Source organism: Myotis lucifugus, unplaced genomic scaffold (assembly GCF_000147115.1).
Source record: "Myotis lucifugus unplaced genomic scaffold, Myoluc2.0 scaffold_70, whole genome shotgun sequence".
Lineage (NCBI taxonomy): Eukaryota > Metazoa > Chordata > Mammalia > Chiroptera > Vespertilionidae > Myotis > Myotis lucifugus.
The window spans coordinates 1,390,768-1,412,317 of record NW_005871118.1 but is presented as its reverse complement, the minus strand read 5'-3'; the positions used below and the strand labels follow the sequence as shown (position 1 = coordinate 1,412,317).

Here is a 21,550-nt window from a genome sequence, read left to right as displayed (position 1 = left end):
TTCGGGGGGAGGTTGTACTTTTATGCCTTATTTTTTAGCAAAATAAATATTTTAAGTGTGTGCACATTTTAATCATAAAATTGTCTATACCAAATTAAACCCAGGTTCCATCCTTTAGCTTGTTCACATAAAAATTGTTTTTGGTTTTACCACTGTAAATAATAAATGTAAATTTGTTAGCTGTATCTCCATAATCATATACTAAGATTAATTCTCAAATTAAGCACACTATAGTTTGGAGGTGTGATAAATTTAGAGAAGCAGCTTTTTAAAATATATGTTAAAAAACACACAAATTAGTACTCATTGTTTAATGTGCACCTTGTTTCCATTTTAAGAATGTTATATAAACATTATGTATAAAGTAACAATGAAAAAGTTGTGAAGTCTCTTGAAAAAAAATTGCCATAATGTTGTCTAGTGTTATCCATAGGTACATAGAGCTCATCTTATATGGCAAAGTTTACACAGACTTTTTTTTTATAACATCTGCTTTTAATGCTATTCTAATATAATTTATTCCATTTTGTCCTTCCTTCACAAGTCTACCTTTGTTATGATTTATAAAATGTCTCTACTAATCTACCTCCCAAGTTTGTCAAAATTTCTATGTAAATATATATATTTCTAGGAGAAATTCTACAAGGACAAAGTGGCATTTATTAAAATACAAGTAGAGTCATTGATAGTTTTTTGTTTAGAGGCAGTAATGTTTTGAAGTCATTTGGAGATTAAAGTTTAATCCAGTTTAGAACACATATATTCTTACTAACTAGGTAACCAAATAGCATTTTAAAACTGTATTTCCAGTATGGCACTGGGACTATTTTGGCTTGATGTGTTTTGTTTGTTTGGTTGGTTGGTTTTCTTTTTTTGACATGGTGTTTTATATTAAATTTAATTAGCTTTATATGTCTGCCTAATATCATGTGTTTTCTGATGTTTGGGAGTTTGTTATTGGGGATCTCCTTTTATGCAGTATTTTTGTTCTTAAAAATTATTCTATATGCCTCTTAAGGGCATTATGCTAAGTGAAATAAGTCAGAGTAAGACAAATACTGTGATCAACATGTGGAATCTTAAACAAAACAAAACAAAACAAAAAACACCCCAAGTTCATAGATACAGAGAACAGATTGGTGGTGCTAAAAGGCTAGCTTCAGATAGCCTTGAGAAGAGATTATGCCATTTGAATAAATTAATATCCTGAAAAAAAGAAATAAGGAGACACAGGAGATATGGTAGAAACCCTGGCAAGAGTCAGGATTTGGTGGTGCTAAAAGGCAGAGGTAGGGGTAGGAAAAATGGGTGAACTCTTTTTTATTTTAGTTTAAATAAATTGAGTAAAAAAATGTTTAAATACATACTTATAAATTACATTTTTACATGACTACATACTGCCTCTTTCCTTTTAAAGACCAGCTAAAATTGTTTCCTCTATAAAGTAATTTACATACATCCAGTCAAAAGTAATCTTATAGCACTGAACTACTGTACCAATTTATATTTCCTCTCTAATAGTATTAATACATGAATACTTTATTATAGTTATTGTATGCATATCTTACTACCATATTAGACTATGAATTACTTAAATTTGGATCTATTTTTGTATTCCTTATAGGATCTCACCACCTCAAACATGTATTATGCAAGTATGAGCTAAACAAAATTTTTAAAGATCTACTGTATGAATATTTTAGATGCTTCAGAACAGTTTTTTTTAAATATTCTGAATGGAAGGTCTATGTAATTATTTTTTAATTCAGATTTTTATGTTTAAGTTTACTATCACAAATCTGTTTATTTCCTTTAGTCTATATTCAGTTTTTTCTTTACAATTCCAAGGAAACTGACATAGAGGAAATCATTGCAAAATCTGGCAAAACTCGGAAGATAAAGGCAGAATCTTGTTGTTTATAGAATGGTGTTTTAGTTGTTGTCCCTCATGGAGAAAGCTGACCTGACCAGAGAGCACCAATTGCACTGGAAAATAGCTTCTAACTGTCCTGGCTGGTGAGAAAAGCTTTCACTGAAAAAAGCGAAAGTACTTGATGAATAGGCACCATCTCTCGTGGCTATGCTTTACTGAATGTGGTCCAAAGTAGTGTATGATCCTGATGAAAAGGAATCAGCTAAGCAGAACGTTAGTAGAGCTTGAAACTTCAGAAATATCTGTTTCTTCAACAAATATTTGTTGAGCATCAACTATGTACCAGATTAGGTGCTACATATGGAATAGTGATCTAGATCAGAAGAGAAGACTCTGTCCTGATGCAGTATAATTTTACAAGTAGAAGAGACAAGCAAATACATAAAAAGCATATTTGGTGCCACTTCTTATAAATTCTGGTAAGGGTTTTGAAGGTAAAGTACAGGATGCTATCACAGTAAAGATTGGATGGGTAAGAGGAAGACAGTGACATACTTTATATTAAAAGCAATTAAAAGGATGTGGGATCAGTAAAACGTTGTCTGGCATTTCAGAAGGCCCTATGAAATAAAGTGTCTTGATTGTCACCCTTAATTACTCCTTCTTCATTTCCCACATCCATTTAAATGCCATTTCCTGCTAACACATATCCCTTAACTATTTCTCAAAACTGAGTCTCCCTCTCTACCCTTTATTGCCATTGCTCTGGGTAAGGCTTCATTGCTTGTTGCTTGTACTACCCCAATAGCCACTAGGTTGGATTCCCACCTCCAATCTTATCCCACTCAAATCCATGCTCACATAGTTCCTGCAGTGATCTCTCCAAAGTATAAATCTGATCATGCTATTCCCCATTATCCCTTTAGTGATCCCAATCATATCAAAACTTCTAGTCCAAATTTCTGAAGATAGTAGAATCTCTGAATGCTACAGACCTCTCTTCCAGGTTTTTATCTTGCCACATTCTGATTCATTTTTTCCGCATTATACTGTTATACCTTCTTACCTTCCTATTCTTGCTGTTGCTTTTCCCCTTAAAGTATGCTGTACACACACACACACACACACACACCCCTCAAATCTTTTGTGACCAGTGTAGGCATCATTTTTGCAAAAATCTTTCACTGATCCATTTCATCCTCAGAATGAGCCCCTGTCCTTCTCTGTGCATATATCCATTAATAATTTTACTTATTACATAACTGTATGATTATCTGAGACCAGGAACTATTCACTTTTGTATCTCTAGTGCCTAGTCACTGTAGGTACTCAATAAATATCTTTAGGTGAATAAATAAATGTTTGCCTTAAATTGGTCTCTATGTTCTGTAATTATTAAGTGTAAATTTGTTAACATTTAATATATTTTAATATACATCCCCCATCACAAACAAAAACAATTTAGATTCACTGACTTGAGCAGGTATTTGGTCTTAGTGATGTGCCTGTAATGAGACCTTTATGTGTTTGCTACCTAGTGAGAACAGTGCCATCTATTGGCTGTTATCCAAATTGTATCCACTATTCAGGATGGAGCATAAATCACTAATCATTTTTAGGTAAGTTCACCTATGAAAAATTTTCTTATGAATTTGGACAAAAATAAAACTAACTACCACATGTATGGAAAAATTAAGTAATTTAGTCAGGTATCTCAGCAAAAGAGAATGGTATTGTGTCCTGACATAGAAACAGACAATGTGTACCATCAACATATTGGAAATATTTTCTCTAAGAGTATAAGTATGTTTAGGGCTCTTTTCCCATTTTTTAAAATTCCTTTTAAGTGTTGTATTAATTTGTAATTTCACTAGTGAAGTATGAAAAATTTACATCATTGGCTAGCATCAGCTATCACAATTTTATAATTTGCATATTTTAATAATAGTGACAGAGAATTCTACCAGAGAAATGTAAGGAGTTTGACTAGCTGTCTTTTTACTGTAGGAGTTCTGTTCTTTTGTTCTCTTATCTTTTAGGAATTAGTGAGTTTCTTATCAACTTTTAGGAAGTATTTGTAAATGAAACTGTAAACTCTTGGTTAGATTTGTTGATAATAATTTTACTGTCGCAGTGTTGCCATTTTATTTTGGTTCTCTGTTGCTGGATAGTTTTTATATGAAATTGAATATTTTATACAGTCAAACTTGTCAATCTTTTTCCCTATGGTTTCTTCTGTTGCTTCTAAGCCTAAAATGTCAACCCTACTCCATGTGAATTCTGTCTGATTCTGTTATTTGAATCAAATTAAATTTCAAATTTTATAGTTAAAAATGATTGCATATCAGCATTTCATACGTTTTTAACTTAAAGTTTTTAAAGTATATTCATTTCCTTATTGGAATATTTTGTTTCCCATGGCCTCATGAATAAATAAAATCCAAAATATACTCAAAAAACAATCTTGAATAAAATTGCACTTTTTAAGTCTGTGACAAATCAGCTGTATTTTGGTAGAATGATCAATTCTTTAAGAAAATGAAGTGCAGGTTAGTCAAGTGGTAAAGAGTTGCAGTTATATTACTCAACTTACTATGATAGTGCATTATATATTTGCCCTTTTATAACAGGTATTTTTTAAAGTGTGTAAAGCAGTACATCTGATTATAGGATTTTTATTAGTATGGCAATTTTCTTGAATAAAAATAGGGCTTAATTTACCTCATTTTTTAAGTTAGCAAGGAGGGGAAAGGTCAGGAGAAGACTAGTAATAGAGAGGGATCTGCTTATTTTAGAATGAAAGCCAAGGAAATATTGTATTCATTATTTATATGTATTTTGGGGGGCTCTACATTAGAATTCTATAAGAAAAAATGGCAACATAGGTTACAAATCAAGGCTCTGCCAATACTTTTTAATGATGACTAACAATACCCATGGCTTTCCTGAAGCAGAGACCTTTAATTATGATTAATTGTGACGTGGTTTTGTGATTAGACTAATGTTAACTAAACAACCAGTATTTTACTATCTATATCATTTTCACTTATTACTTAAGTCAGTTATTGATTACAGGTTTTCTGAGGCAAAAGGCTAGTACATTTACTCATTATAAAATTCACCTCTTAGCAAAACATGTCTCTAACCTCCTGGTAGTAGCAAGAATGGGTGTCAAATGTCAAACTATAGGCAATACTTAAATAGTTCTTGAAGTTTTTAGAGCAGATGAAAATTTACTTAAATGTGTAATGTAAACATACTTTATCATGAACTGTTAAAAGTGTAATAGTTTTTAAGATTTTTAATTTAGTTTTTAATTTATATTTAAAGAATTTTCTTTTTGTCATAATATCCATTTCCCCTGGCCCAGCTAATGGAATCCTACTTAGAAAACGCAGGTAGGATTAAGGATAGAGAAGAAAATAAAAGTTGTTACCATTTTGCTATCTATTTTCTAATTCTTTCTACATTATGCATTTTATGTTCTATTTTACATATCTGGACCATTTTACATATATAGTTTTGTAGTGTTCTAGAAATATAATTTTAGCATTTCCTCATATTATTTAATATCATTCATGGATGAGGAAACTAAAGTCCTTAGAGAATAGATAGTCAAGACTAGAATACAGGCCGAACCGGTTTGGCTCAGTGGATAGAGCGTCAGCCTGCGGACTCAAGGGTCCCAGGTTCGATTCCGGTCAAGGGCATGTACCTGGGTTGCGGGCACATCCCTACTGGGGGCTGTGCAGGAGGCAGCTGATCGATCTCTCATTGATGTTTCTAACTCTCTATCCCTCTCCCTTCTTCTCTGTAAAAATTCTATAAAATATATTTTAAAAAAAATAAAATAAAATAAAAAATAAAAAAAAGACTAGAATACAGGTGCTCTGTTACCCAATCAACCTTTTGCCCTTTGCCTTTTGCTTTCACTTATATACACCTGCTGGGCACATGTGAAATGTACCCTGATTACAAATATTCCGTCTAGAAAGTGCCTTACTAAATAATTCAAATCAAATAAATTATTTTCTATAACACATTTATGGAAACAAAATAAATAAAATATTCATTTGACCTTTTGTGGATTTATCTACATCAGCGGTTCTCAACCTGTGGGTCGCAACCCCTTTGGGGGTCAAACGACCCTTTCACAGGGGTCGCCTAAGACCATCGGAAAACATATAATTCCATATTGTTTTTGTGATTAATCACTATGCTTTAATTATGTTCAATTTGTAACAATGAAAATACATCCTGCATATCAGATATTTACATTACGATTCATAACAGTAGCAAAATTACAGTTATGAAGTAGCAACGAAAATAATTTTATGGTTGGGGGTCACCACAACATGAGGAACTGTATTAAAGGGTCACGGCATTAGGAAGGTTGAGAACCACTGATCTACATCATTGCCCATTTTGAAAACAATGTTTCAAACAACTGGATACGTAATGGATTTTTTGTGGAAAAAACATGTTTTTAAAAACTTTCTAGTATTGTCCTTTAGAGGGGGAAACACTTCAAAAAAGTAATTTTGGAAGATCTTTTAGAGGCAAAGTAAAGTAGCTTTATTCAAAGATAGAAATTATAACTTGAAATAAAACAGAAAAGTTTTTGCCAAGACATTTAAAAACTTGTGTGAAGTCCATAAAGCAAAGAGAAATAGGTAGACTGCATTCCAGATAATTGGTCCTGCGGAGATCACCGTTCCCTTCCCTGCAGTCTTGAGATGATTCAAAGGTAGAAAGACAAAGTCAGAAAGCAGAAAGAAAAGCAGTCACAGGGAATAAGTTTCTTAGAAATAGCTGTTGTAATGCTACAAAGGATTTTAAAAATAGGAAGTATTATTTTAAACTGACTTCTAAGAAGATCAGGAAAGAGATTTATGTAATAGTTTAAAATAATGTCCTGTAGCCCTGGTCAGTGGACTCAGTTGGAGTGTCTTGTCTGTACACCGAAAGACTGAGGGTTTGATTCCCAGTCACAGCACATACCTTAGATTGTCAGTACATACCTTAGATTGTGGGTTCATTCCCTATCAGGGTGCTTACAAGAGACAATCAGTTGATGTTACTCTCTCACATCGCTGTTTCTCTCTCTCTCTCTCTCTCTCTCTCTCTTTCTTTCTCCCCCCCCCCTTTCTGTCTCTCTAAAAACCATAAACATATCCTCAGGTGAGGATCAAAAATAAAGTTTTGTAGAGCATTGTAAAGTGTTAATATTTATGGACTAAAAGATATGCTGATACTTAAAATTGTGGTAGCAAAAGTAGCTGGCTATAAAAATGTTTTAAAAAGAAGATATTAAAACAGAGTTTAGGACTATATGAATGTTTATCCTTATATGTCACCACACACTCTTTCATTATAGAAAAAAATTAAGAAGCAAATTATTTGTGTTTGACCTTTCATAATGTAAACAACTATATTATTGAGTCTAATTTTACTTTAACCTCAATGCCATGTCAAGAAGTATTGGTAAACATAAGTTGTTTTACATGGAATTATTTTAGAACTTTTGAGAGGTCTTCCATACAAATAACTGATGCATGTAAAAAGCCCTTATTTCCTGCTTTTGTGGGAGAATCTCTTGGTTTAGCTGTCAAAAAAAAGTTCTTCATTTCTGACAGGGATATGTTAAGAAAATATTTCTACTTAATGGCACAAATGTGTAGCCATCACAGGTAAATGATGGCTTGGGTTTGCTGTTTCTTCTATTTTCTGCTTGTTTTATGCTTCTAAACTTGTATTAAAATAGCCAAACATCTCTGGTCTCCATGCCTACCTTGGCTCCACTGAGGGGAGAGAATATCTACCTAGGTTTCATATGAAGCTACTTCCTTTGCAAATCTAAGCCTTCTTCCTAAGTTCTGTTACAAGGTATTTTAAGTAGTGAGGTTCCAGAGGTGGGGCTAGAAATGAAGGAAACTAATGGAGGGAGAGGGCCTCATTTAGGAAAAAGTAAAGAGGTAGTCTGTAGCATTTGCACAAAGATTTTGAGTGCTGTATGAGCAAAATAGCCCATATTGTACCCATCCAACTAGGTGGGACTGGACAAAGGTGGTGGCATTCCAGCACTTCTGAAACTAAGGATGACTGGTGAAAAGGAAATTCCAAGAAGAGGGTTCTTCAGGACGTGGTTGCTGAAATGTTACAGATGAGTACAGACATGATTGACAAATAAGGATAGAAGAATAAGCTTGGGATATTGTTGATAGTATTGAAAATTAAAGTGATAAGTTTGTGCCTAACCCTAGAAGCAATGGAGAGTCACTGAGGTATTTTTTAAGCAGCAACTTAATTAGAACTTTGATTTTTGAATAGCTTTAGCAGCTATGTATAGGATGAAAAAAAAAGGGGTAAAGGAGTCTAGATTGGGAATTAGCCTTTTCTATAAAGAGCCATCTAAATATTTTAGGCTTTATGAACCATACAGTCTCTACCACCACTATTCAACCCTGCGGCCATAGACAATTTGTAAACAAAGAGGCATGGCTGTGTGTCTGTGTGGTATATGGATAGCATCACTTAATAGGGTCATGAATATGGGTTTCTTAGACAGAACTAAAGGATGCTATAACCCTAGGATTAGATTCACCTCTTTAACTTTCCCAACTATAAAAGACATCTATAAAATGGCATCTTTCTCTGGTTTATAGCTATTATATAACTTTCTTTAAACCCCTTAAGCTCTTTAGAAATAATGTTTGATAATAGGGAGGTGAAGGCCTGGGGAGTAGGGTGGAGGAGGTCAATGGGGGGAAAGAGGGAATATCTATAATACTTTCAACAATAAAGATAAATTTTTTAAAAACTGTAAAAGAAATTTGCTATTGAGAATGGAATATGTGTTATAGGTTTAATTCTCTCTCTTTTTTTGTGGTCTTTATTTAGACCAACTTGGTGCTAAGTTCTAGAGGCAAGATAAATCTACTTTTGAGCTACTTGTAATATTTCTAGCTTAGACCTTGATCCTAAGAGATAGAATTATAGTAACTGTTAAAATGAAATGTAGCCAGAAATATGATAAGCTGTTGATATGTGTTTCTGTCAAAATGAGATTGCATTTTACTTTAAAGGAAATGGCACAGTCCCTATACTGTGAATATGTTTAATATTTTTAAAGTTATTCATCTGAAGAAGGATGATTAAAGTGAGCTTTTAAGATGGCACTCATAACCTTTAAGATCATTAGTGGTCGCATCCAAAAGACTAAAGAAAATTTAGTTTTACCTTTGTACTTTCTTTTCTGGCAATAAAAAATGATTAGACTTTTCTCTTTTTTTTTTTTCCGCAATGAAAGGTAATAAACAAAATGTATCTCAGTCTGTGAAGCAGTATAGTGTGTTAAGAATAGAGATTTTTTGTCACCTGGATTAAAATTCAAGCTCTGCCACCTTATCATTTTTGTGATTTTAGGTAATTTATTCTTCACCTAAAAGATAGCATTAAGAATGCCTTGCCAGGATGGTTATGAGAATTTTGTTAAATGAGATGTATGTAAAGTGCTTAGCACAGTGTCTGGAACATTAAAGCATACAATGAATAATAGCTATTATATTTTTTTAAAAGAATGCGTTATTTTTTTCAGGTAGCTTATGCTCTTTCTTGAGAATGTTTGTAATGTTGGCTAGGAAAGATATGGCACATAGAAGTTATCACATATTTGGAGCTCATATGATCACGGTAAGAACTGCCATTCTGTAATCAAATAGGTTGGTTAAAAAACATTAATTATATGCAGGTTTCATAGTTCATTAATATTACTTGTTATAATTTCCCCAATACCATTATTATTCTCTCAGATATCCAGCTATAATACTTATGAAGATTGTAAAATTTATATGGAAGTTTATTTCAAATATATACTTACTGAGCATTGACTGTTTTCTAGACACTATTCCAGGTGCTAATGAAACAATGATGTAAGACAGTTGTTGCCTTCAAGAAGCTGATAGTCTTTGAAGGAATTATAGACAAAAAAATGAGTATTTACACGGAAGATGTACTGATCCATGTAATCCCAGGGCAGAGAATTGTAACCTTCATGAAAGGAGGTTTATGATGAAACTGATGAGGTTTTCCAGAGGTGATGCATCTGGAGCTGAGCTTTGAAAGAACATAGATAAGTCAGGAAAAGGGCATAAAAGATGTCCAGACACAGGAAACTTACAGGTTTATCTAGATATAGGTTTATCTAGAACTTATAGGTAATGCATTTTTATTAACATGCATTAGAAAAGTGCTATGTGACTTTGGGCAAGTGATTTTACCTTCCGGGGATGTTGTACTATTAAAAGAAATCACAGACTCTAATTCCAGTGAAGATGGATTAACAGAGATCAGATTTACTCTCCCACCTGAAACAACTAAAAAAACTGGACAAATTATTTGGAAAAACATCTTTCAAGACAATGGACATCAAGCATGAAAGGCAGTGTTTCCTAAGAGATTAGAAAAAAATTAGGAGAGCCTTTTAATTGTTCCAGCTTAAGACCCAGATAAAGTTTCCAGGTCATGCCACAGGTAGGGAGAACCCAGGCAGAGCCTGCTGGTCTCTTTGAGTTGAGAACATGGAGCTGTGAAACCAGGGAGGCCAAAGCCTCTAGAGTGCACAGGGCAGGGAGGAGAGTAGTGAGCTTCAGGAGATCTGCAGAGGGTCCCCTTCTTGTGTTCAGCAGACTACTCATCAGTGTGTCACGGGAGGAACCGCCCAAGGTTTGGAAAAGAGCCACCTGAAGCAATGTGAGGGATCATGCCTGTCACTCACACAGAGTTGGAAATAGTGCCTGTTCCCAACATATATCATGGCGCTTCCAATCAAGTACTAAAAAAATGTCATATCTCACAATAATGGGGGGAAATTAACTACAAACTTACACTGTTCTAATCCTGCCTAACAAATTAGGAACGGAAAGGATAAACTGCTTCCAAATGATTTAACTGTGCTCCTGAACAAAGACCAAGACTATTTATGTAAATACAAAAATATATAGCACACAACAAAATAAAATTCATGATGTGTGACATCCTGTCAGAAATTACTATGCATCTAAAACCCAAGAAAATACCGCATATGATAAAAAAGTCAATCAGTTGAAACAGACCCAGAAATGACACAGTAATAGAATCAGTAGACAAGGACATTGATGGACTTATTATAACTGTATTGCTTATGGTCAGAGAGCTCCTAGGAAAACTGAACATATTAAGTAGAAATATGAAAACTATTAAAAAACTAATTTCTAGACCTGAAAACTGCATGCCTGAGATGAAAAATACCCTGTATGAGATTATTAGAGATGCTACATTACAGACAGAGAAAAACAAATGCCAGATAATTTCACTTATATGTAGAATCTTAAAAAAATAAATAAATAAACGAACAAGTAGGACAAACCAGACTCATAGACACAGAGAACATTTTGAAGGTTGCCAGATGGGAGAGTGGTTGGGGGGAAAATCTGAAGGGATTTAGAAGTACAAATTGGTAGTTACAGAATAATCATGGGAATGTAAAGTACAGCATAGGGAATATAGTCAATAATATTATAACAACTATATATGATGTCAGATGAGCACTAGATTTATCAGGGTGATCACTTTGTAAGTTACATAAATGTCTAATCCTGGGGTTGTACACCTGAAACTAACACAGTATTGTATGTCAACTATAATTAAAAAATTAAAAAAAAATATTTTTTTAAATTGACAAAAGATTTGAACACTCATTTCACCAAGGAAGATATATGGGTAAATAGGCACATGAAAGGATGTTCAACACCATTAATCGTTAGGGGAAGATAGATTAAAGCCACAGTGAGGTAGCTATTAGAATTTTGAAATTAGAAAGACTGACTATATTAAGTCATGACTAGGATGTGGAGTAACCAGAACTCTTATACAATGCTGGTGGTAATGAAAAACCACTTTGGAAATAGTTTGGTAATTTCTTTTAAAGTTAAACATAATATTTACCATATGACTCGACCATTCCAATCCTAGCTATTATGGTACCTTGTATATAAAAGGTGATTCATACCCAGGAGATATGAAAGCACATTATTTATACAGAGAGTTTCACCTGAATGTTTATAGTATTTTTTTATAATAGCCAAAAAAACTGGAAATAATTTGAGTGTTTGTCAACAGGTGAATGCATAGCCATTATAGTATATCATTATAATGGAATACTACCCAACAATAAAAAGGAATGAATACTCATATACATACAACATGGATCAATTTCAAAATAATTATACTGAGTTTAAAAGCCAGACACAAAGAGTACATATCATATGCTTCCATCATATGAAATATTAGGAAATGCCAAATAATGTATAATGATAGAAAGCAGATCAGTGTTTACCTGAAAACTGGAAGTGGATTGGAGGCATAGAAGGACATGGGAGAAATAAAGAGGGGCATGCGGAGAATTGTAGAGTAACAGATGCGCTCATTATCTTAGCAGTAGTCATGCTTCATGGTGATATGAGTGTGTCAAACTGTATACTTTGTGTGCAATTTATTGTTGTTCCATTATACCTCAATAAAGCTCTTTGAAAAAAATGTAAGATAGAAATTATACACATGTTTGGCATACTGTAGACCTTTAGGAAACAGTAATTTCTTTATCATTTTTATCTCTCTTATTATACTATCAGATCCTTGAAACCAGAAGCTATGTCTGTTTATCTTTTTATCCTCAACTTGTAGCATGGTACCTTGTACATAAGAGGTGATTCATAAAATTTTTGAACAAATGAAAGTAATGAATTTTGAACAACTGAATGTAAAGAGAAGACTGAGGGGCCTCCATAGTACTCTAACACCATTTGTCTACAAGATCTGAAATAGTTAATCTATATATTCTCTTCAAATAGGAGGTTCTAATAACCCAATTCCTATAAGTAGGGTAAAGGTCAGTGTGTATGTGTACTTTTAAATTTTGTTTTTATGGTAGTACATTTGCTGTCTTAACCATTTTTTAAGTGAATGGTTCAGTGGTATCAAATAAATGCACACTGGCAACCATCACCATCCCATCCATCCCCATAACTCTTTTCATCTTGACATTATATAAGTAGAATGATACAATATTTGTCTGTTCATGACTCAATGTCCTCAAGGTTCACCCATGTTGTAGAATATTATAGAATTTCCTTTATTTATAAGGCTGAATAATATTCCATTATATGTATACATGTACCACATTTTGCTTATTCATTCATCCATCGATGGGTACTTGGGTTGCATTCATGTTTTAGCTATTGTGAATAATGCTGTTATGAACATGGGTCTACAAATGCATCTCTAAGACCCTGCTTTTAGTTCCTCTGGGTGTGTACCTGATGTGGAATTGCTATATTATATGGCAATTTTATTTTTTTAATTTTTTGCGAAACTGCCATGCTATTTTTCACAACGACTGTACCACTTTAATTCCCACCAACATTGCACAAAGGGTCCAGTTTCTCTACATCCTCGCCAACACTTGTGCTGTGCGCAAGCTGCTCCAGGAACAGTGTATAACTGCCTGCCACATGGTGGGGGGAAGGGAAGCTGCTATTGTGCTAATAGCTGAAATTGACCAAAATTAAGCACAAGTTACTGTCTAATTCTTCCCTTGGTAGTTGCAAACCTTCAACAAAATCCAGAGTTCAAAATAGTTCCATCAGATAGATTCTGCTAGTGCAATTATTGTGTAGGTGGGGAGACAGATTCCCGGTACTTCCTACTCCACCATCTTCCCAGAATTGGTTATTATAATAGCCAAAAACCATATAATCCAATACTAATTTTGATTTTATAAAATGTTGCTAATCTAATTTTGTTTCCAAGTTTGAGTTCTCTCTTAGCTCAACTGTAGTCTTTCTTTCAGACTTTCTACTTCTCTGACCTTAACAACCTGAAAACTGTCGTTGACAGCTGGAATGACTATATCTTCATTAACTTCCAGAATCTCCATAGTGGTGGTCAGGAGTTCAGGGAGCCTAATATATAATGGAAGTGAGAAGGGTGAACAAATAGTTTAATAGTTTAGTGTGTAAACTGGTTTACATAAACAGAGTTTTCTCTTTTTTAATAAATAGTCATGACTAAAAGGATTGTGCTTGTCTTGAATGTTAGCTTTAGCAGTATTTTGAGAATCTAGACATGCAGTCTATAAGGAACTTGGGGAATTGGACTCAATAAAAGTAAATATAAAGTCAAAGGAGGCCTAGCTGGTTTGGCTCAGTGGCTAGAGTGTCAGACTGGGGACTGAAGGGTCCCGAGTTGGATTCCCAGTCAAGGGCACATACCTGGGTTGCGGGCTCGATCCACAGTAGGGGACGTGCAGGAGGCAGCCAATCAATGATTCTTTCTCATCATTGATGTTTCCATCTCGCTCCTCTCTTCCTCTCTTAAATCAATAAAAATATATTTAAAAAATTAAAAAATCAAAGGAAAAAGTCTAAACATTGAGGATGGTCACCTCCACAAGCCATTAGGAAACTGACTTATCTTTTGGTTTCATCTTAGAAGCTTTTGTTTTGTCTTAAGAAAGTGGATACTCTTGTCTAAAACTAGGTCTTACAAATGCTTGGCTACCAAAGGGAGGGAAGGGAGAGGGTAGTTCTGGAGAATCATGGCAATAGAAAGACTACCAATCCCCTCACCCCCACAGTGGACCCCTATTTAGAAAATTTAAACCCTGTATTTTCTTATTTCTGGTTGTGGTCATTTCTGCATAAATAAGACCCTTTATAACATTTTTTTTGTAAACCTTTATGATAAGAATTTCTAGCAGAAGTATACTTTTCTTTAAATGAATTTAAATCATAGTACAGTATATATACTAATATATATTTTTGGTATTATACCATAACACAATAATGTTTTAACACTAATAAACCCTTTAAAAACTTACAGTAAAAATTCAGACTGTTCCTACTGTTCTGTTATTGTCAATACTAAAATTTATTTTTTTAAGGGAACAACATTTACATTCTCTATAATTCAATCTTGTTGATAGTTATCTAATTATGCACTACTAAGGTAAGGAATATTTTAAAATATTTTTTCTCCATAAGTTTACAATATAGTTGTGACATTGTTATTAAATGTGTCCTCATTGTGTAATCCTTATATTGAAAATTGCTGTATTCCATGCATTTGTATTTGGTATTATTATCTCTATATATAAAAGCCTAAGTGACCAAACAACCAAATAACCAGTCGACCAGTCGCTATGATGCGCACTGACCACCAGGGGCAGACACTCAACATAGGAGCTGCCCCCTACTGGTCAGTGCGCTCCTACAGCAGGAGCGCTGCTGAGCTGACCTACGGGTGCTAGATGCAGGGCTCATAGCTGGTGAGTGCCTCTCCCTATCAGGACTGACTAGGCGCAAGCCCGGACAGGAGCAGCGTTGCTGGGATGAGTGGGAGCGGCAGGCAGGAGTGGCAGGCAGCATTGGACTGCTGGTTTCAGCCCAGTCCCCGCAGGCCACGCCGAGGGACCCCACCGGTGCATGAATTCGTGCACCAGGCCTCTAGTTTATTGAATAATGTTTAATTTCTGGTTCTGAATAACATTAGTACCACTTGCCAACTTTAGATGGAATTCATGCTAATCCCTGGGGTCTAATATACTCTAAAATAGCTAAAGCCTTAGAAATGTTGGCACTCAAGCCCCAAAGTTATTTTTACTCTAAGCCTACTTAATATGATGAGTCCAGGAGGGTTTCAGCCAGGAGACCTGTTATGATGCTTTTCTTCTTCTGGATCAAGCTCAAGGTCCTTGGAAAAGATTTGAGGGGCAGATAGCTGCGAAAAAGACTGCCACCAAAATTCCATATCCATTCAAATTATTCACTAGTCAGAGTAAAAGAAAGATACTTGCAGATGGACAAAAAGTGAGAGACTATTCACAGCCGAATTCCCTATCCAGGAAAAATGAGTGAGAAATGAATCAAAATTTTTAAGAGTAAAAGTATTTATAAGATATAAATTACTTTTAAAAATCTGGTGAATTAACAATATAGTTTATCCCCATAGTTGGAGTTGATGCCTATATTTTACAAAAATAATTTAGCGAGTTGCATCTGTATAGGAAAATGTATTTAGAATGGAATTATATTTCATTTACTGGTACAAATGTATTATTTTGGACAGATTTTTCTTTTGAACAGAATCAAAAAAACTTTCCTTATGCTTTTATAACTATGAAATTGCTTGCTTTGACTTCATGAATATTCTCTAGTGATTTCATTAGAAGGATCCTGAGATTTGGAGTCAGAGGCTCTTGATTTCAGTCTGTCATTTACTAGTAGAGACAAGTTACTGAACTGCTCTTCTCCCCGAGTTTCTTTATCTTGGAAATATGAACCCTATATTATAGGTAGTAAAAGGAATTAATGAAAATATAAATATGTCTTAACAGGTGATTTATCATAAACATCAACCATCAAGAATCTTTCCTTAGGAATGGTAATCACTATATTTTCAAGACAGTTGTTATAAATGGGAAAGGGAGGGAGCTGCTATGCAGGGGGATTTTGTGGGGTAGGAGACTTTAATAATACTGTTAATATTTTATTAGATGTGGACACTCATTTTGTATGTTTTTCTATGTCTTTAATATTTTTAATTGTTAAAAAAGTCTTTCCTTATGAAATACACAAAACTTTCCCATGAAATATATTAACCAACAAAGTGTCTATCATTTTTCTGTCAAAGGACAGTGCTGAATAGGACACTCTGAAATGTATGCTCCATAATTCTTAGCTTGCTTGGGACCTGCTTGTAATAACATCATTTCTTTGTTGCCATTCTAGTTGTGTTACGTTGCACAAAGTATTAAATTTCAGTTGTGTGTTTTAAGTAGATGCAGAGATCACAAACTGTCTTGGGATTGAACCTGTCTCTTAGAAGTAGTGCTTGTTCCACACAGTATTGGTCTCCATGGTGACTTAAGGTCTCATGAAAAATCAAGGAATGTTGTCACCCCTGACTGCATCTCTGCATGACAACACTGAGTTTGTACTGAGTATCAGCTGTGCCCTTCGGCTGGATCATGTGCTCCAGAGTTCTCCCTACTCCACTGACGCTGATGTCAGATGCATTTGCCATCATGTTTATATTACCTGTTTGTCTCCTATGGGCAATTTAGTTGATAACTGTTAGAAAAATTATATTCAGTGGATGTCACAGTCTTCTATTGATATGTTGCTGTTATATTTTAATTTGATGTCACGTATTTTCAATACTTTATAAAGCACAATTACTTACACTTTACCTACAAATGTATGGCATAAAGTACTCTTTTTGTTTGTCAACTCTTCCTCTCATACACAAACATGTTACCAATTAAATATTTCTCAAATCTAGTTCTTCCTGTCCAACCTTACTGCTACTGCTCCACCTCAGGCCCTCATAGTCTCTCGCCTGGAATTTAATTGCTCCCTAACGGTGCTCCTTGCCTCCAGTCACAGTTCATCCGGAAGTGTATTGCTAGAATGATGTATCAAAACACAGATCTCATCTCATCAACCTGCTGTCTCAAATTCTAAGTTTCTCCATCTTCTTTGGCACAGGTCAGCAAACATGTCCATAAAGGTCCAGATGGTAAATATTTTCAGCTCTGCCAGCAAAAGTTTCTTGCCACAAGTAATTGACTCTGCTGTTGTTGAATTGAGCACAAAAGCAACCATAGACAACATATAAACAAGTAGGCATGGCTGTGTTCCAATAAAACTTATTTATAAAACCAGCCCCTGGTGTAGGGTTAACACCCCTGTTCTGTGATATAAAAAGCTCTCCTTGTCTTCCCTCCCATCACATTTACTATTTTCCCATCCTGTTTCCTACAGTTTATTCAAAAGCACCATTCTAATTCTTAAACTCTTCTGAGCACAACGTATTTCTATACCCAATTCTTTTCATTTAAGCTGTTTTTTCACAAATAGCAAAATATTCTAATATATTTTATAAAATGTTAATTCTCAAATGGTGGTCTCATACATAAACATGATGTGCAGACATCTTTATAAATGTATTTTAAAGTTCTAAGTATTAAAAACAGTTTTTAACAGGTCCTTCATACAATCTATGAGTTTGAATACTATCAACACATTTTTAGGATAGTCAGTAGGAATTGAAAGCATGAACTCATGTTGTGTCCTATCTTCATCACAATTGCTCCTTTCCAATACAAATAAAAAAACAGAAAATATTTCGTTTTAGGATGTTTCTTGACTGAAGTATTGCACTTCAAGTTACTATTTAAATTCTAGTAGGTCACACTTCACATGTTTCCATATGCTAAGAAATAGCACCTCTTGAAAATATGTTGTTAAGTATGTGGGTTTGCCTCATTATTAAGTTTCAGTTATTTAGGCTATTGCTGATTGGTACAGTGTTGGGTAGTAAACAAAACCTTTTCCAGTAAAAAAAAAAAATAGAAAAACTTCATTCTTGCATCATATTAATGAAAAATATGATTTGATTACTAAGGTGAGAAAGCAGATTGGTAGGGCTGCTGTGATGGAATGTTGTCAAAATGTGGATGGATGTTAATACTGATTATTATAAAGTTCTCTATATTTTCTGATAGTCACATAACAATGCATTAATTTAAAGCTCCATCTATTAAAACTGACCTGTAAATGTCTTTTATGGTTGATTTTTAGCCACCAGCTGAACAGGCCAAAGCCAGACTACAGTTGGTTCTTGAAGCTGCTGGTAAGTATTGATAATTAATTTTAAATGAAAACCCTTGAAATAAATCCTAGCATGCTTACAGGTGGGTCAAAGAGAAAAACACCTATTTTCATTTATCCTCACAAATTTATGAGCTCTAGATTGTATGTATGACTGTATTTTACCTTAAATATTTATTGTTGCAGTATAATACTAAAAGGTCATTCTTTACCTTTTTATTTATAAAACTAGAGGCCCAGTGCACATGAAATTCGTGCCCGGGGTGGGAAGGGGGTGTGTGTCCCTCAGCCCAGCCTGCACCCTCTCCAATCTGGGACATCCCTCTTACAATCCAGAACTGCTGGTTCCCAACTGCTTGCCTGCCTGCCCGATTGCCCCTAACCGCTTCTGCCTGCCAGCCTGATCACCCCTCACCACTCCCCTGCCAGCCTGATCGACGCCTAACTGCTCCCCTGCCAGCCCGATTGCCCCTAACTTCCCTCCCTTGCCAGCCTGGTCGCACCTAATTGCCCTCCCCTGCCAGCCTGGTCACTCCTAACTGTCCTCCCCTGCCGGCCCGGTCGCTCCCAACTGCCCTCCCTTTCAGGCCTGGTCCCCCCCAACTGCTCTCCCCTGCTGGCCTGATCACCCACAACTGCCCTCTCCTGCCAGCCATCTTTGACCACATGGGGGCGGCCATCTTGTGTGTTGGAGTGATGGTCAATTTGCATATTACCTCTTTATTATATAGGATTGTTTTTGTTTTAATTTGATTAAGTTTAATTTATTGATCTTTGTCTTTTATGGATGGTACTTTTGGTGGAATGTTTAAGAATTTTTTTGGCTAACCTTACATCATGAAGATTTTCTCCTACATTTTCTTCTACAAGTTTTATATTTTTACATTTTAGATTTAAGATTATGATCTATTTTAATTTAATTTTTGTATAAGATGTGAGTTCTAGATTGAAGTTTTCATTGAGCCAAAGGAAACAAGGTAAATGAAATTTTATAATTACATTGTACTAATTCATTAGTCAGTTTACCACCGTTCTGGTTACCACCTAATCTTAAAATACTATGTGTTTTATTTATTAACTAGAGGCCATAATTTTCTATTATAAAATAAGAATTCTGTTTTACTGTCAAAAGTAATTTCAGACTACCAAATGACAGTAGTTATATATTTGTATGCCTTGATTGAGAAAATATATATGTACTTATGATTTAAGGTTGGCTTGCATTTACTTCTTGCATTCTGACCCAAAATATTCACGGTCTAAAGTTTGGAACACCAGTATAAATGATATGCTAGCTTCATAAATCATTAATAGAAGTTACTTACCATACAGGGATAAAAATTGGTAAGTATTTTGACTATGAGTCTCTTTAGCCCTCTATATTACTTTAAAAGTCACTTATATTTTATACTAGAGGCCTGATGCACGAAAATTTGTGCACTGGGGGTCGGGGGGTTTCCTCACCCGGCCTGCACCCTCTCACAGTCAGGGAGTCCTCAGGGGATGTCCTACTGATGGCTTAGGCCTGCTCCCCAGGGGGAACAGCCTAAGCTACAGTCTGGCCTCCCTCTGAGAGAGGCGACCTTGCCAGCCGATCAGGGGACGGCACCACCCCCATCACTCCGCCGCTGCCGCCGCCTGGCCTCCCTCTGTGGGAGGCGACCAGACGGGATCACCCGCCATTACCACCCGGCCTCCCTTTGCGGGAGGCGACCAGATGGGCTGATCAGGGGTTGGTGCTGGCCCCCCCATCACCCCTCCGCTGCCGCTGGTCGCACCCTCCTTCCCATCGCCGTTCCCTCCCTCTGCCCGTTGATACGCGCCTTGGCTGGCCTTGGCACTGCCTGCTCGCTGGCCCTGCCCCCCGCTGACTGGTCATTCCGCCGTTCAGTCGATTTGCATATTACACTTTTATTATATAGGATATTAACCTAATTCATTTTATCTTTAGTTATGTAGAAAACAAGATACATTAAAATGTTTCTTGTTATAGTATTTTAAACTATAGGCTAAAGCTAGTTAATGTGATTTCTATCATTTACATAATATACACTCATTCTTTAGTGGCATTTTGTTTTGAAAAATATGTTTTAGTTCATAAATTGAGTGTAAAAAAACTCTTGCTTTAAAGGAAAATATGATGCTTAGTTCAGAAAATATTTTTTCATCAATACAACTATAAAGAATTTCATTTCATAGTTTTATACAGTTTTCTTTGATGTCTTGATCTTTTAATATGATTTTGAAGCATATTATAATACAAATCTGACAGTCCAAACCTCACAGTGTATAACTTATTTATATCAGTCCCAGCTGTCACTCCTCGTTATTTAAAATTTAACATTGTAAATTCTATTAAGGATAAAAAGCTAGGTTCTGTGTATTTGAGAAACTTTCAAAATATTATGACAGTTTTCAAATTTAAAGACATATATTGGTCTGGATAAGGAAAGGACAGACTTTAGTGAGATGTAACATTATTTATTAATTTCTTCTTATTGAAAATATGTTTTCTCCAGCTTTTCCCTCTTATCAATAACACTGTGATGTACATCTTGTTACAAATTGTGTTTTCCTTTTTTTATTGTTTTCTTGGGATTGGTTCTATAGAAATGAGTTTATGAGGTTAGAGGGTATTAATCTTTAAAGCCGCTTTTTATACATTTTTGCTAAATTTTTTTCCAAAAAATCTGTGCTACTTTTCATTGCCACTGTTAATCAACCATTTTTACCAGACTTTGCTTTTTTATTCCAGTTACATGAATATATGCTTCGTTGTATGACTTGCTGTATGTATTATACCCATTTGAAAAATATCTAGTACTGCCTTTAATGAGAACCCTTGGCCTGGAGAGAGGAAGCAGGTGGATGGATAGGGGAGTAGCATATAAGCAAATATAGGTCTTATTGTCAAAGTTCCAGGTCTCCTTTCAGTGATGAATTCCAGGTGTCCTTTGTATTATTAAAA

General features: G+C 35.0%; 1 protein-coding gene across 1 annotated transcript in view; it reads left to right on the top strand.

Annotated features, from left to right (window-relative positions):
* RSRC1 (arginine and serine rich coiled-coil 1) overlaps nt 1-21,550 on the top strand; it is a 329,184-nt gene that overhangs the window by 173,938 nt on the left and 133,696 nt on the right. The window contains exon 6 of the mRNA XM_023755153.1: nt 18,553-18,604. Within this exon, the coding sequence (XP_023610921.1) occupies nt 18,553-18,604 (52 nt within the window). The remainder of the gene's footprint in view (nt 1-18,552; nt 18,605-21,550) is intronic.